Consider the following 18,609-nt stretch of genomic DNA (forward strand, 5'->3'; position numbering starts at 1 on the left):
GGAGAAGTGCAAGGCTAGATTTGTGGCCAAAGGTTTCTCTCAAATCAAAGGGATAGTCTATGATGAGACATTTGCACCAGTGGCATGATATTCATCCAGTGGACCATATTGGCTCTAGTAGTACAGATGCGGTGGAAGATCTACCAAATGGATGTGAAGACTACCTTCCTTAACAAAGTTGTTGAGGAAGAGATATATGTTGAGCAGCCTGAGGGATTTGAGATTTTCAGCAGAGACACACATGTTTGTAGGCTAAAGAGAGCTCTTCATGGGCTCAAGCAGCCATTGAGGACATGGTATGCCCAGATAGACAACTACCTTCTTGGATTGGGCTTCACCAAGAGTAAAGTTGACCCTAACCTGTACTATATTGTGGTTGAGGGTCAGCCTCTCATTCTTGTGTTATATGTTGATGATTTCATATTAACAGGGGACAAGGAGCTCATCCATAACTAAAAGAGAGATCTTGTTGGAGAGTTTGAGATGAATAATATAGGGTTTATGCACTATTTTCTTGGATTGGAGGTATGGTAGGGTGATGGGAAGATATTCTTGAAACAACGCAGGTACACGCAAGAGATTCCACATGCACGATTGCAGGCCCATGACCACGCCTCTAGTCACAAACTGAAGGAAGGTGGATGTTACCAGAGGTGAGCGAGTGGATGCCACTCTTTATAGGCAACTCATAGAGTCGTTGATGTATCTAGTGAACACACGACCAAACATTTCCTTTGCAATCAACCAGCTGTGCCATTTATGGTTGAGCCAACCAAAGTGCATTGGGTAGTTGCCAAGCACGTGTTGAAGTATCGCAAGGGCACAACAGATTATGGGTTGTTGTATAGGAAAGTTGATGGAGTGAGTCTTCAAGGATGCACAAATGCAGATTGGGCAACGAGTTCCACAGACAAGGAGAGCACATCAAGATGTACCTTCAGTATTGGTTCAGAAGGAGAGATTAGTGGCACTAAGCTCAGTTGAGGTCGAGTACATGGTTTTCAGCTTGGCAGCTTGCGAGGTCATATGGTTGAGTAAACTACTTGTTGGGTTGTTCAGCCAGAGGTTGGAGCCCATAGTCATAGTTGTGATTATCAGAGTTGCATCAAGCTCTCTGAAAATCCGATATTCCATGATTGCTCCAAGCATGTCGACATCCGTTACCACCATATCAAAGAATGTGAGGTAAAGTCAAACTCCAATACTTCCTACAAAGGAGAAGACAACAGATATCTTGAAGGCATTTGCAAGAGGTAAAATCATCGATTTCATAAACTAGGTGTAGAACATAACACCTTCCTCTCTAAGAGGAAGTGTTAGATGGAGTTAGAGAAGGAAGGTTTCTGCTAAATTTAGAGGTGCACTAAATTTGGTAGGGGGACCAAGTGAAGCTAAGGCGCAATTTTACTTTTTCTTAATTTTGACTTACGAAAATTCTAATTTTCCTATAGTCAAAAAATTAATTGATCTCAACCGTCCATTGAGATTTAATCTCAGCCATTTGTGGAAGATGGGAGACCAAATCGACTTTATAAGGAGGAAAAGGGCGCAGACTTGGCTCATGAGGCACTAGATGACTAGTGTGTTCAGCTCAGCAAAGAACGCTTTCCAAATCAGCGCACTAGGCAAGAAAGAGAGGCCGAATAGCCTCAATGAATTCCTTTAGCCAGTGTACATCTCTTCCAGGGCCGAGTTAGCTTGTGCAGGAGGGTCAAATTAGCTTGTACAAATCCGTATAGCTGCGAATGCAGGGAGGACGAGTTGGTTAGAAGTGCACAGATCAGTGTGTTGAGGGAGAGTGAATTGAAGGGAAAATTTTCCTTCTTATTTGTAATAAGTATTTGAGATTTTTTCTGAGCGGAATAATAAAACAAACAAGCTGGCAGGTTTTCCCCAGTTGGGGTTTACTTGGTAATTTCTGGTGTATTGTTTTATTGTGTGTTTGTATCTTCGTGAATTTATTTTGTTGGAATTCTCAGCATATTTAGTAAATGTGTTTGGAGTTCAGTTTTTAGTTTCTTCATCGCAACTTTTTTATTAAATTAGTAGCTAGGTATTAGGAAGCTAACAAATACAAAGACAATACACCAAATCCTGGACTATGCAACAAAATGGCATTGTAGAAAGATGGAATGGCCCTATTTTAGAGATAGCAAGGTGCATGTTAGCAAACAAAATTGTTCCTAATGAATATTGGGCAGAATGAGTACACATAATTGTCTATCTATACTCAATAAGTCTCCTTTGAAGGCAATCAAACTATGACTTGGTAAGTCATCTCAAGGTTTTTGGTTCAGTTGGTTATGCATGGATTCCTGATGACAAGTGCAACAAAGTGGATTTGAAATGCAAAAAAATTGTGTTTCAGGGGTATAGTGATTATCATAAGACATATATTGGTTGATATCAGCACTGACAAGCACTATTTTACCCAAGATGTAATGGTTGACAAAAATGCAGGTTTGTTATGCCTAAATCAGACCACAATTCAGGCCTGAAAATCACTGAAGATGGTTATGATATAGCTAAAAATTGTTATTATGAATGGGGCAGCTAAGTATGAGATAGAGCAAAATCCCTTGGGAGTGAAACCTAAGAAGATTTTGGTCATGTTCCACATGAAACCAATCCAAATCAGCGATGTATCGGAATTGATGAAGAATCAGTAAGAACTAAGAAGTGTCCAAAATGGTTCTATAAGACATTTGATGATGTCTGCTTAAATGAGATTCATCAGCCAGGAGAAAGGAGGTAAGAAATCTGAATTTTTAACCCTCAGGGTTTTGAAGAAGCTAGAGGGTGACGGAATGGGAGAAAGCCATACAAGTAGAACATGATGACCCAATGAAAATTCAGACTAGGATGTTGGAAGAATTGTCAGCTGGTAAAAAAAGACGACTGGTGGTAAATCAAGGTATAAGGTCAGGTATAAGGAGGGCAGGAGACTTCACAAGCATAAAGCAAGGTTGGCAACGAAGGGCTTGCGCACATTTTCACTAGAATATTTATCAAATAGATGCTAAAACTGTCCTCCTAGATAGTGATTTGGAGAAATAAGTTTATATGTGCCACCCTTGGGGATTTCAAGTTCCAGGACAGGAAGTTTCTGTAGGCACCTTGCTTAAGGCTCTGGAATCTGCACGGTGTGAAGCAGGCTCCTAGAAATTGACACATTAAAATTGAGAAACATTTTGAGAGAATGGTTTCAGAAGAATCCCTTTTGATTTTAATCTCTATATGATGGTGATTTGATGATTTGGGTGATAATATTTAGATGATATCATCATCAAGTATTGAGGTTGGAGCAATTACGAAGGTAAAATCTAAATTCTGTTCCTCCTTTAACATGACATTCTTAGGCCTCCTACATTATAGTTTAGGTCAGGCAGCCTGGCAGATGTGCTTTTGTTTCACAAACTAAATATGCAAAAGCTCTGTTAGACAGCTTCAGAATGGCTGATTATAAAATTTCATCTATACCTATCGAGAATCCGTTGAAACTTGAAACATTCAACCCAAACCAACGTAAAATCACAAATAAGTCTGGTGGGGAGTTTCATTAACCATACAGTAGCTGAGCCTCTCAGTTTTGCTGTCAACTACATATCCAAGTCCATGACAAATCCCAAAGCAGAATGCTGCAGAGCAATAAAATGGATTTTCAGATATGTCGAAGGCACAGTAGATTTTAGAATATTATATGGCAGCAGTGGATCTTCAGTTGCATGGCTATTCAGATTTTGATTGAGTAGAATCTGTGGACAAACAATAATCAACAACCAGTTATATCGTCAATCTTGGAACATGTGGATTAGCAACAAGCATGGTTTCTTTCGTCTACCAAGGCAGAATAGAGGGAAACAAGAATAGAAGGGACAAGTGAAGCAGCTTGGCTTAGGAGATTATTTGCAGATTTACATACTGGTCGTTAAACAAACTAGGCCAACAATATTTCATTCTAATAATCAAGATGTTTTAAAATTTGCAAGAAATCCAATCTTTCATGAACGCACCAAACATGTAGAGGTGCACTGACATTACATTCAGTAGCTTGCATAAGATGGAGAAGTTGAGTTGCAATATTATACCACACAAGAGAAGACTGCAGACATTTGTCAAATTTTGAGATAAGCTTGGTACATTTCCCAGAATGACCATTTAAAAGGGAATGATAGTGTGACTAATAACTATTTATTTTTTGCATTTAGGTCAATATTAACTTTATAAAGATGGTGATGATGATCCAAGTTAAGGTCCAAGCCTAGCAAGATGCCAAATAAAGTTATTTGCAAGTACTTTGTAATACTAACGACTGAAAAGTACGAACCTCTCTCTATCTCATTTCCCATGTACTTTGGATGTAAAGAAAAGTTGTGTTGGATGACTATGATGAAATACTTTTCATGCTCCTACCCACTATCTACATTTCTGCATATGTAAATCTGATATCTACACTATGGTCTACCTGTAGGCTGCACTGCAGATGGCATAACTTGGTTCATCAGTTCAGCTTTTGCAGTTAACAGAGGACATCCAAGCAGAGTTTGTGGCTATTATCATATCCGTTTAAGAAAAAAAATCTTATCATATAAATCGAACCCTTGTCTTAGAATGTCTGAATAGTCAATAAGCAACATAGAATTGAAAAGTGAACAACGGTGAACAAGACAGATGAAATAAGTCCAAGAAAAGAAAAACAACTAAAATCTATAGGGAACTAAACCATTAAGTGAAAGACAATGCAAAGAGAAACCAAGCTAAGGCAACTAAAACATTAAATCAAAGACAATGCAAAGAGAAACCAAGCTAAGGCAACTAAAACATTAAATCAAAGACAATGCAAAGAGAAACCAAGCTAAGGCAACTAAAACATTAAATCAAAGACAATGCAAAGAGAAACCAATAACCACTCACCATGAAAATGACAAATGCATCATATGTACAATGAAATATTATATTTGAACATTCATCAGAAACTGAATCGCAGGTACATTATGCATAGCAAGCATCGTCTAATTTCCATTTCTACATGCATATGATGCAGAGCAGAATAATACAATCTCTAGAAAGAGCAAAGGCTTTGCACAGACTCTTATCAAGATATGGCCACAATACTTGTAGAAATAAGCTCAAAAGGGTATCCCGTAAATGTTCACTAGAACTTTGGAACCACTTTTGGAATAATAGAACTGTTTGCATCATTATTTGTTAAATGCTAATCAATAATAAAATTCAGTTATGCATGTGACTATAATGCACCTCACATGACCTTACAATATCTTCTCCATGAAAGAGCAAAGGCTTTGCACAGACTCTTATCAAGATATGGCCACAATACTTGTAGAAATAAGCTCAAAAGGGTATCCCGTAAATGTTCACTAGAACTTTGGAACCACTTTTGGAATAATAGAACTGTTTGCATCATTATTTGTTAAATGCTAATCAATAATAAAATTCAGTTATGCATGTGACTATAATGCACCTCACATGACCTTACAATATCTTCTCCATGAAGCAAAATGACATTTAATTATGTATATGTAGATAGATAGATATACAAACTACAAACAAGGGGCCAAAAACTAAAGCTTTATATGCTCAAAAATCAAACTAAACAAAAAATCTAGAGAAATCACAATATTTTAGCTTCCTCACACAACTAACAGGGTATGGACTACAAAGTAGAAAATCAAGTTATAATAACTACCTTGAAAGAATCTGTTGTTCAATATCCATCTTCAAAGGAAAAGCAGACCCATATGTTTTTGCAAGAATATTACTCTTCATTTCTCTTTGCTGCTTCTTAGCCTAAATTCAGAATATAGCAAAACCAATGTTAGCACAAGCCTATGTCCAAGCAAACTTACAACTCACAAACCACTATCATACAAGATCCAGAATCATAAATTTCACTGCAGAATCAAACAAAGAAAGTAGTTAATATCATCTGTTTCTTGTATTAGTAAAAGTAAATCCCAGCGATATAGTACTATACAGCATTCATAAAGTGATATATTTTGTAATAATGATGAGATGAAACAAACTCACCATACAGTTTGACTGGTTTTAATTTTTTTAAATTACATCATAATGACAGATTTAGACTGAATTCAACTTTCTCGGGAACAGATTTCTACCATCAGTGTAATGTGTAAATCAATGCATGATTTAAGTAGCAGGTGCAGATCTTTGACAGATTCAGGGTAAAAATTTATGCAATGGTTACAAGGGCTCACTGATACAGAGCAAAGCTATGAAATTTTAAAAATATAACTTGCAAATTTGTAGGCACAAAATCTATACCTACTCAAAAATATAACAGTTTATCATAGTTTTCCCTTTCCTTTGAACTTTGAATTGCAAACATTTATCCATAACATTAAAAAATTCTATTAAACAAGTATCCAAACATTCTTTCAGGCCAAGTGACTGGCCTCCTTTTTCTCTTGACGACATAAAGAACAGTGGCAGACCTGAACTTTTTAACACCGATGTATTTTCCTAGACAAATATGATTATTTTTCTATAAGTTGAGCTTGTCAAAGAAAATGATAAACAAGAAAGAGATTTCATCTCTCATTAGCCATGTGGTGTTATATGGCTAGACCAACATGAAGATATAATTTTTCCCAAAATAAAAATACACGGTGTTATTTTGGAGATTTTTTTTTCCTTTTTATGGAAGAAATCTTCTGAATTCTTTACCCTGGAAAAGTTTCAAAGTTCACCAACAATGCTTAACTTGCATCAAAGTTTATCCTTGCCTCTTCTACCATATTACCATGATCGTTGAAAAATTCTTTAAAAACTGCACTGACACCAGCAATCAAAGTAAACATTTTTATGATAATTTTGGATAATACAAGCTACATTTTTTATGGATCTGCTGCATAGCAAGAATTTCAGTCTTCTTTCATCACTGCTTTCGGTTGAAACTAGAAAGTTTTCTTCGCTTCCAGACCCACCTTGCTTTCCTAGTTAAGTTGTTTCCTATGCCGTCTCACTATCTTCTTCCCTTGATCTGGCACTGCATTTCTCACTGCTGCCCACTGCCTCCTATGATTTTGGGTCTACTAAATTCTCTGTCGGCTGCTCCATCCTTTGCTGTTCAGTTCTTACACTCCTCAATTTCGAGATTTTTTGAGTGTGTTTTTGTTCTATTTTACCAGTAAGAGTGTTTAGGTCTAACAACATTTTAGACTTTGTTGTGAATCATGGTTCAGGAAGCTTAAGTTCTATGTGGGGCACCCCTCAATTTCGAGATATTTTTGAGTGTGTTTTTGTTCTATTTTACCAGTAACAGTGTTTAGGTCTAACAACATTTTAGACTTTGTTGTGAATCATGGTTCAGGAAGCTTAAGTTCTACGTGGGGCACCTGGATTTTCCAAAGGAGCTTGAAGGGTATCATCATCCCAAGAATGCAACTCACTGTCATACCTGTTTTCCTGCACCTGTATCTGGCAAACAACAAAGTGGCTACAAGAATCCGTTTTTCTCTCTTCAGAGCTTAGGCTGTGTCTTCCTATGTTTGTTAATCTTATTTACAAGTTGACAACTTGTAAGGATTGAACTAAGGACAACTGCAAGCAAAGTAGATTCGCATCTATATGACCATTACTGCCTCTTCTATTATATATTAAGCATGTACGTTAGTCTTTAAACATTTTTTATTGGATAAAACTACTGTTTAGGTAATGAGAAAGCTACAATATGCCAATGTGTGTGTTCGTGTGTTCTAATCTATTTTACCATAACTGCCTCTTATATTATATATTAAGCACATATGTTAGTCTTTAAACAATTTAATAGATAAAATGAGTGCTTAGGTCAAGAGAATGCTCCATTATATATATGCATAGTCTAACGAGGCTGCAAATTTGCCAGGAAAACAATGGAAATTCCAGCACGATTTTGGTAAAATTCTGCAACTTTTTTGGAAATCCCAGTTACAGCTGTCAAGCATCAAGATTTTGGGTGCCCCAGAGGTTTTTGATGGTGCTGAACCCATTTCCACCATCAAAAACAAGATTCAAGCACTCTTACCATCAGATTTTTTAGGAAAAAAATGGCCGGATTCCGGCAGACTTTGGCTCTCTGGGTAAATTTGCCGCCTCGGTGGACAACTCCTTATATATATATATATATAATATATATATATATATATAAAATATATATATATATATATATATATATATATATATATATAATATATATATATATATATATATATAATATATATATATATATATATATATATAATATATATATATATATATATATATATATAGATATATAATATATATATATATATATAATATATATATATATATATATATATATATATATATAATATATATATATACTTTGGCTCTCTGGGTAAATTTGCCGCCTCGGTGGACAACTCCTTATATATATATATATATATAATATATATATATATATATATATATGCACACACACAATGATAAATTGTCCTAACTCCTGAAGAAGTTTCTTCGAATGTTGCATGCAATGTTTTAAAACTCCGACTCCGACTCCGACTCGGCCGAGGGTCGACTCCGACTCCGACTCCGACTCGGCCGAGGGTCAGCCGGCTCGATTTCAATGACTCGGTCGTTGTAAAAAATACATTAAATATTTATTTTTTATAAAAACACATAATTTTAAAGATTTTCATTCATGTTTCCAGACGCAGCATTAGAATATAGATAGAAGACAACATATGATCAAAGTAGGCTCATGAATATATCCATTATATCAAAATGGCACCCATTGCACTGTTCAATACATACACGATGATGATATAGAGATCAAAACAAAAACACATAACCAAGGAGGCTATAAATGGCCTCTACAACAAAACTAGTACTACTGGCTACTGCTAGAGTTGCCAACTTCATCTGGCTCAGTGTTACTTGGGAGCGGGAGCCAAAGTGGGGAGCGAGAGTGAAAATGGGAGTGGGAGCAACATTTTCAGAAGCTCCTGGTTTGGGAGCGAATCCTGGAGGAGTTCGACAACCAATGTCGCTAACATCAAGGTACATAGAGGGATTGGTGCTCTTGATTAAATACGAGTCCCATACCCTAATACATGACAAAATTCAATGGAAACATTGCAAACCTGAAATCCTGAAAACTAATAAGTCTGCTGGATTTTGAATGAAATCTAAAATTCTACTTTCTCCATATGAAATCCAATGAGGCTGGAACCACTCTCAAACATCCTGAGTCATTTTATGGTAATGTTAAAAATTTAAGTAAAAGGATGAAAATGAAGATAAAGGAGAATGTCACTTTTACTTTAAGAATTTAACATTACCATGAAATTGGAATAGCATATCAATACTAGGAGAGGGGAATGGACCCCAAATAACATTTAACTAATTTATAAAACACCTTGGAGTCCCCACAAACCAGCTAACAGTTAATTTTTTTTTTTTTGGTTGTAAATATCAGTGTTGCACACATCGCGATCGGGATTTAATCGGCGCCGGGAAAAAAGCGGAAAAAATCGTTAAAATCGGGAAAAAATCGGAAAAAAGCGGGAAAAAATCGTTTGGCACAAATTGAAAAAAAATTGAAAAAAAATGAATATTTTTGTGCCAAACGATTTTTTCCCGCTTTTTTCCGATTTTTTCCCGATTTTTCCAATTTTTTCCCGATTTTTCCGATTTTTTCCCGATTTTTTCAAAAAATCGCGATTTTTTCGATAAAAATCGCTATAAAAAAAAGGGGCGATTTTTTCGATAAAAATCGCGCTTTGAATCGGCAAAATTAAAAAATCGCGATTTTACGATTTTATCGCGATTTTATCGCGATGTGTGCAACACTGGTAAATATGAAAAATCGCATTTTTTTGGGGTTACAGGGCACATTCATTGCCTCGGCCGAGTTATTGCGGAACCGGCTGGGTTGACCGAGTCATGACTGACTCGGCCGAGTCATGCAATAACTTGGTCGAGTCAGTGATGACCCGGCCTCCTGTTCCGTTTTTTCTGCCGGGTCACAAAATTTTCCAATGACTCGGATCAACTCGGCCGTTTCGGATTTGATTCGGCCGAATTTTAAAACACTGGTTGCATGTAATGAAACCATTTCCATATGCATTGCCTTCATATTTTTTAGCAGTTATGTCAACCATCTTATACAGAAGACATCTGTTGGGCACATCAAACTGACTGATGAGTTGAAATCCATGTGCAAATTAAAATGTGCAACCCCTTACCTTATTTACAGTGCCACTCAACATACTTCAGGAAAAAGTTAAAAACACCTGAAATTATTGAGTTACTCCGACAACAAAATGCACTGCAAAGTTTCTAAGGTTATCACTTCATAGAGAACCTCTGCAGGTTTTTTCAGTTTCAGTTTTGATGGGGCAGGTAAAAGAAACCCAGCATAATCTAGAGGAGGTGATTTGATTAGGGATCATTGAGGGAACATGGTTTTAACATATGTTATAGGAGTTAGCCTGCCAGCAGAAAATGAAGCAGAGATTGTTGCAATAGTTCAAAGTTGGAAAGTAGCTTGGCTAAAATTTGGCGGTGCTCTTTGTTGGGGGATACTCTTTTGATATTGAACTTCAAAATCCATACTCAATATTGGAATAATAGAAAAGAGAAGATCCAGGATATCTTGCAAGAAAGTAGGGATCCGGCTTCCATAATTATACAGACAAAATTTATTCATGCAAGGAAAAGGAATTGCTAAATTTCCTTCAAACTCAGTAACTGATTCGCAATTTTCTAAGTGTAAAACCAGAAATACAAACAACAGCTGTTCTGGAAACTTAAATTGCAATACACTGAGTTTTCTAACTTAGCACGTATAGCAAACTAACATATGTGCTTAATATATAATAGAACACAAGATATACACAGGTGACCCCAACTCTGGGGAAAACCTGCAAATTCTGTGTGTCTTTTATTATCTTCAGCAACTTCAGAAAATTACAACAAGGGGAAATTTCCCTTTCTCTACAGGAAAATACTCATCAGCTCCCAAGATAAAATCAATCTCCCTACTGCGCACTCGATCTGCTGTATGGCCACGCAGATCTACCTATCTGTGCACACATGCGAGCTGCAGATTTCTCTTCCTGCGCACACATGCGAGTGGAATAATTGTGCTGAGGCTGTAAGAGCAGCTCAGCCCTCACTCAATCTCTTTCTTGGTCGCTGAAGCTCGCTGAAACATTAGTGTCTCCCTTCGCTAATCCGACACACTGCTTGTGCTTAACTGACTAGCCGCTTACTCGCTCTCTCCTCTTATAATTTCAACCTAAGCCCCTCCTTCACTTTCAACGTCTAAGATTAAATCTTGAAGGACTGAGATTAAATGATAAGTTAACTTAGGATTTTTAAAGTTTTCCTCACTCAAACTTTAGGAGATAGTTGAATAAATTAATATTCTGCTGAAGTGGCTGTCTTGTGGAACCCTCTGCTAGCCTTAGCACAGAACCCTTACTTCTATACCTCAATCAACAGGAATAGATTTGTCCACAATCTGGGCAACAAAGGCAGTAAATTAGGGCCTGGAAATTGAAATTCCATACTTATCAGGAGGGACAAAAGACAAAGACCTGCTGGATCAGAGGCAAGAGACCTGAGGAGGCCTTTACTAGTAATTATTATCGTCAGTGGCTTATTATTCGAATCCTTACATGTGGTTTAGTTTCCTCAAGCACAATTTGTGGATTCGAGTTGCACAAGCAGGTTGAGGAGGTGAACCCACCCTAGTCACAAGTGACAAGGAGGTATTGCCAAGGTCTGAAAGAAGAGGTCAATAGAATGAGAAATAGGCGTCAAGGGGATTCAAGAGCAGGAAAGAAGCTAATGGCAAGCAGATGTGGGAGGGTGAAGTTAAGAGTTTAATGTCCCAGCACATTTAAGGTAATGGGAAACATCATAATCATTGCTAATGCAAACATTTGGCAACCTTCAAAAGCTTCTCATGATCTAAACAGTGGTTTTATCCAATAAAATTTGTTTAAAGACTAATAGAAAAGGAAGTAATCGTCAAATAGATGAGAATCTACTTTGCTTGCAGTTGTCCTTAGTTCAATCCTCATGAGTTGTCAACTTGTAAATAAGATTAACTAACAAAGGAAGACACAGCTTAAGCTCGTAATAGATGAAAAACAGATTCTTGCAGCCACTTTGTTGGTTGCCACATACAGGTGCAGGAAAACAGGTAAGACATGAATTGCATTCTTGGGATGATGATACCCTTCAAGCTTCTTTGGAAAATCCAGGTGCCCCACATAGAACTTAAGCTCCCTGAACCATGATTCACAACAAAGTCTAAAATGTCGATAGACCTAAACACTGTTACTGGTAAAATAAAACAAAAACACACTCAAAAAACACTTGAAATTGAGGACTGCAAGAACTGAACAGCAAAGGAGGGAGCAGCCAACAGTGAAAAAAGTAGACCCAAAAACATAGGAGGCTGTGGGCAGCAGAGAGAAATGCAGTGCAGATCAAGGGAAGAAGATAGTGAGACAGCGAAGGAAACAACTTAACTAAGAAAGCAAGGTGGGTTTGGAAGCGAAGAAAACTTTCTAGTTTCAACTGAAAGATTACAGCGATGAAAGAAGACTTAAATTCTTGATATGCCATGGTGATGATCACAACATGGTAATGATAATGCCATTGTTTGTCTATGTCACGTTTGTTTGATTTGTTAAGTTTATAAGTTACACAACAATTATAAAATTGTGTAATGAAATAAGGTCTTTGTAATTTGCTATATTGCATGGAATAGCCCCCACCCTTAGAGAACACATCTCCTCCATTCCCCCATCCTTGAAGACTTGGGGACTGCAAGGAGATGTCCCAAAAATGAAAGGAGGCACCCTCAGGGAAGTGGGAGACTTCCACTACATTCCCTAGAAATATCTATCAGAAAAGAGGGGGTCTAGGAGACATCCATCAACAGTTTTGTGGATCTCTAGTCACCCCCCATACAAAGCAGTGCCTGCGTGGCATTCAAACCATGCCAAATATCATCTACACAGGTCATGTTGGAATACTTTCAGAGTTTTAAGTTCGCATTTGTAATGGGGGATAATCACAACAATTGTTTTGACCCCCATGTTTTGTAAGTTCTTGTACCCTAATATCTACTCTTTTGGGGAGGGGCATTAATACCCATGCAAACAAGGTACTTCAGACCTATTATTTAGGAATTGCTACCTTTGTTGAGTTGCATCATAGTCCTATAATCTAGAAGCTCTATTTTGTCTTTTTATTATTTTTAATATTTTAATTTTTTAAATATTTTTTGTCATCATTTGCTCTATACCCTAGAAATTTGAGGGTCCTTTACAGTTACCCCTAAAAATCATCCCCTCATCCCCCCTCCACAAAACTCGGTGCAAGATATGTAATTTGTGTTGTGATTGTGCATTTCGTAAGTGCACTTGATAATCATTCACTATTAGGAGATGGTATTAGAAGACCTAAAGTCTTGCAGCCTCTTTGCCGCATTGTGATTTGTCTTGATGATGAAAGATTACTTGAGTGTTTGTTGGTTGGATGGAACGTTTCTTTGGTTTGTTCATGAACAGTGTGCTTAAACAGACCCAAAAAGATACTAGCATTATCGATACACAATCCACCAAATTGCAATGTCCCAGTTTTAAAACCTTGGAATACTGGGTATATGTTTAAATACTTTACTCCACACTATGAAATATCATGATTTGAATATTTTGAATAACACTGTTTATTTTATTTTGCAGATTAATAATATAAACACTAAACAGGACTGACTGAGACAAGAACACATAGAGGGGCTGTTATACCACCAACCTGTTGAGAAACCAAGATGCTTGGAGATTAGAATTGATTTCTCTTAACTTGAATATTACTTCTGAATGTTGGCTTCTTATTAAATTTATATTCTCTTCATCAAGCAATTACCAAAATGTACAAAACATGAAGATCACAAAAAGACAAAAGACCCAAAAAAATTAGGCTCCAAGCCAAGAAATCATTTTTTAATAGAATCAGATCAAAGTGAGATATCCAAGACCCAAGACCAAGTCCCAAAACTGCCACAAAGATCCAAGCCATCTCCAATAAGTCATAGTCAACAGAAGTCAACACTGGTCAAATCTCTGAAATCTGATCATCTCTTGAAATCTCATCACCTGAAATTTCTGGCCTGCAGTAGCACAGAATTTCGCCTCAAGAAAAACTCGCACATGTGAGCGGAACTAGGGCAGAAATAGCTGGTATTCTCTCTCCTTTGACTGTCTTTTCTATCCCTTGACTTCACTGGTTTTTCTTCTTATCTTGCCACATAAATCGATGTGATGGATGGCTGAATTGATTGGCTCCTAAAGTGGTCAAATTGTCTTATATTTATAGCTGTCCAGAAGATCGAAAAGATGCCCCTTAGGCCAACTAGTCAAGGAGGGCCGACTTGGTCTTTGTGGTAACATTTTTGACTTTTTGGCTCATATAAAATAATTTTTATTTTTAATAAGTAGTCCAAATGGGACTTTGACTCAATTACATTTCTTCGACTCATAATAAAAACTCCATTAACCCTGTAAGCATGAAAAACATGCTTTGACTAAAATAAAATAATAATAATGCATAAAATAAATGAATATAATAAATATATCAATAGTACATTTGAATTACATTATGAAGACCGACACTAGTTACATTTCCAACACAACCTAGTTCCATCTTAACCCTAGAAGGCTGGAACTAACAAGCACTACAAGGGGTCAAATCTCTCAAGGTTCAAATCTCTTTTTGAGAGTAAAACTTGAAGAAAGGTTTTCACCTAAGAGATTTGATCATTCTTGGTGCTTGATAAATCTAGGGTTGAGATGGATCTAGGTTGGTTTATATTGCATTACAAATTGCTATAATGTTTTTTCAATATTGAACAATTAATATTTGTTTTATTTTATTTTTCCTAAATTACGACCATGTAATAATAGTTCATTCTCATTCATTGAGAATGCATCATCTAAAAAGACACAACGTTCATGGATCCCCATGATCCTTAATAGGCTATCTCATGATAAACTATATGATTCAAGAATTGTTACCCAGGAGTTCCAACCCAATCCCAATTGGGAATTCCCTCCTATTGCAATTGAAAAAATTTATGATCTTCCTATGTTTCAATTTCGTACTGCAAGTCTATTTCGTTTTACCTCTGTCAATGTTCCAATTTCCTTATCTCAACCAGTATATCAAATCCCTTTGATCAAACAAGAAGACATTGAATGGGGATTAGCTCATGACTACAGCTATATGTACATCTCAGCCTGATCCAGTTTGGATTAAATTCTTTAGTCCATCTAGGACTTAATGTTTCATGTCTCACCTGTGTCATAGACTCTCGACACAAAAAATCCACAGATGCTTTATTGTCAGGATTTGAGGCCCCTCTCCACAATGGCCCTGTTTGGTCCTCAATTATACCGCGCTATCAAGTCTCTCTAACAGACCCTCATATTAATTAATTACTACAAGCATATATCCAATTTCCTAGCTTTAGTATGACCCATTGCTCTGAAATTGCCCAACTTCATAGCATTGTTTGTCTTCGCTTTGTATCTACAACTATGCCAGCTCTCAATACTAAATTTCTTAATTGTGCACAATCTGAAGTTATGGCGGTTGGCCCTGGAAATGCTCCACCCGTAACCCTTGGATTTTCAGAACTTACTCTTCCTGAGGAGTGGATACATACATACCAATCATTAAGTCAAAAATACCTTCTGGAAAGTGAACCTCAAAAATTACAAGTTGTTGAAACAGCTATTGGCCCAGTAATTAGATTACAACCTACTTCCTCTCAAAGTCCAGGACATGCTCCCGACTTGCTAAGATTAGGAAGATCACAATCCAGCAACTATGTTCCTACTCTTCATATAACTATTTCTAATTCTGATCCTAGAGCCCATATGCAGTCACATAGATTACTTCCTTCTTCTACCTGTAAATATCGTTCAGAAACATCTAAAGCTTCTTCTTCATCAAAAGCTACTCCTCATGCACAAACAAAAGCATATGAAGTTACCAAATCTCTTCCTTATACATCAAATGGTCATAATGGGCAGCCTTCAGACTGTCCAAAATGCATTCTGATGATAATCTCGACCAAAGAGATGAAGATGTTGTCTAGCGCCCTTTCTAGGGAAAAGGAGGGTGAAAGGAGAATATATTTTCAAGAGAGAAAACTTGGCCCTGGAAGAATGCATTTAGATGATAATCCTGACCAAAGAGATGAATATGTTGTCTAGTGCCCTTCCTAAGGAAAAGGAGGGTGAAAGAAGAATATATTTTCAAGAAAGAAAACATGGAACCGAGAATTCTACTCCAAAATTCGCAGATGGAGCATTAGTGTCAGATCTTGAATTTCTGCACTATAGAAAACCCTCAGAAGCAGAGTCATCTGAACTTATCAAGTGACGAAACTATAACAATAATAAACCTCTGTCTTGCACAAAATATTGATGATTTGGCACAAGATGTTATAAAGACTAGAGGAAAATATGGCTGAATTGCATCCTTTGGTCAGTTCTCTTAATGAGTTACAGAGAACATCATCAGCAGAGCATAGAAGACATCCAAGAAAAGTTAGATATCATTATGTCTATTTTGACCGACTTGAAGGCTTCTTTGCCAGATATAGAGACATCATCCCCAATAAATATTGGAGACTCTGAAAAACAAGTTTTCAAGTCTCCATTTATTACTAGTTCTTCTGATATAATTCAGAAGCAACTAAGCTATGGGCCAGTAGAAGTAGAAAAATAAAGAAAGCACTTAGTTTGGCTTATGAAAAATTTGAATTATTAAAGTCTAGAATTCATCAAATAAACACGGGAGGAAGATCTAGAATCTTTCAAGAAAAGGGAACATCAGGGATTTGAAAATTTTGAGGTTAAAATGCCAAGAAACACTGGTGAAGATAAGGGTTCTTAACCTTTTGAATTTGCCTGGAAAAAATGGTGTAAAATCAAATATGGCTCAAATTCCAGGGTTCTGTTAGGATATTCCGACACATAGGAAATAGTTAAGTACAACTTGGTCTAGTATAGAGTTAGGTAAAGTGTGTTTCTTTACTATGTACATTTTGTAACTTACAATCCGACGGTCACGATATGTAGTGATCCGACGGTTCATTCTCTCCTCGGTATTACCGACACTTGATCCGTGGCTTAACACCCGATTGGTCCATGATTTCTATTTAAAGCGCATGGAGGGTCATTTGTAGGGCAATCCGTCTATGAGAGAAGCATATGTAAATTTTCATTCTTTTATTAATAAATTGCCTGAAGTGGCCGCATTGGCTCAGGCCGTGGACTGTTTCCCTCTTTGAGGATTTTAACCACGTCAAAATACTGGTGTATTGATCTGTGATCTGTTTGTGAGCGGTGTCCTTTGGTGTTCTGTCAGAGGAACTTACCCTGTAAATTTCTACATGGTATCAGAGCTATTTGAGGGCCGCGTCCGTTGGTGATCCAAATCTGAAGCCGGTAGAACTGCATCCGACTGCCGTTTCCTAGATCTATTGTTTTTTACTGCTTTTGGGCCGAGAGGACTGCTCTGTTGTGTTGGGAGCATCTGTTCCAGTGAGGAACCCCTTTCGTTTCAAGCGAAAAGGTTTCCGGTAGCCCTAGCTGCATCATTTTTAAGATCTGGAGGTATACAGTGTTTATTTGCAGTTTACAGTTATTTTCTCTCTGTTTATTTCGATTTCGGTTTATTTAGCTTTTTTTATTACCGGATCTATACCTTTCATTTCTACGTATGCTCTTTGCCCTGCGACTCTGTGCGATCTGGGCAAATCAAAAACAGAAAGGAAGGATTTTTCTCATGCGTGTGCTCTTTTCCGCTGCGCCTTAGTGTGATCTCGAAAAATCATAAACATTGAGAAAAATATTTAGTTTCCGGCTAAAGCTAACTTCGAGCCGCAAGGTTCGTTTTTGAAAATATTTAGTTTCCAGCTAAAGCTAACTTCGAGCCGTAAGGTTCGGTTTTTTTTGTATTTCCGTGTTGGGTTTTGTGTTTTTTGTTTTGTAGGGAAAAAGAGCTTTCTCAAAGCAAGCACGCAACCCAAAGCATCAACCCCCCCCCCCCCCCTCTCTCTCAAACTTTTTGTATAACTCACTTGGTGCAAAGCTAATTTATGAGAGTAGAGGTCTTGGGATCAAGTCTCCATTTTGTGGGGGCAGACTTTTCATTTCCGCACATTCCTGCACTTCGTCGGCGACTTCATCAAATTTTTTTCAAAAAGCCATAACTTCTTCATCCGGAAGTCATTTTCAGAACCGTTTTTTTTTAAACGGCCTAATTTTTCGAGATCTTTCCATTGGTACACTTAGTTTCAGCATCTACAGCTTCAGTTTCTGTTAAAAATGGAAAGTCCATGCCAAGTCATTCTTGATAGCACTAACTACTTCCAATGGTGGTCCTACATTGTGGATTTACTTAGAAGTAAAGGTCTTTACAGAATAGCCACAGGTCAAGAGACCAAACCGAAATATGAAGATAAGGCAGCTAAATGGAAAAATAGGCAAGACCAAGCACGTGGGTTGATAGAGATGTCTATTTCTCCAGATCTTAGAT

The 18,609-nt window shown here is 37.1% G+C and overlaps 1 protein-coding gene across 1 annotated transcript in view; it reads right to left on the reverse strand.

The window, feature by feature from the left end:
• The window catches only part of LOC149150451 (cyclin-B1-2-like), a 68,371-nt gene that overhangs the window by 25,865 nt on the left and 23,897 nt on the right, over positions 1-18,609 (reverse strand). Inside the window, exon 2 of the mRNA XM_089440814.1 lies at positions 5,708-5,808. Within this exon, the coding sequence (XP_089296940.1) occupies positions 5,708-5,808 (101 nt within the window). The remainder of the gene's footprint in view (positions 1-5,707; positions 5,809-18,609) is intronic.

The sequence above is a fragment of the Pinus tabuliformis genome, chromosome 9, assembly GCF_031772625.1.
Source record: "Pinus tabuliformis cultivar Carrire ecotype Pingquan chromosome 9, CPIR1, whole genome shotgun sequence".
Classification (NCBI taxonomy): domain Eukaryota; kingdom Viridiplantae; phylum Streptophyta; class Pinopsida; order Pinales; family Pinaceae; genus Pinus; species Pinus tabuliformis.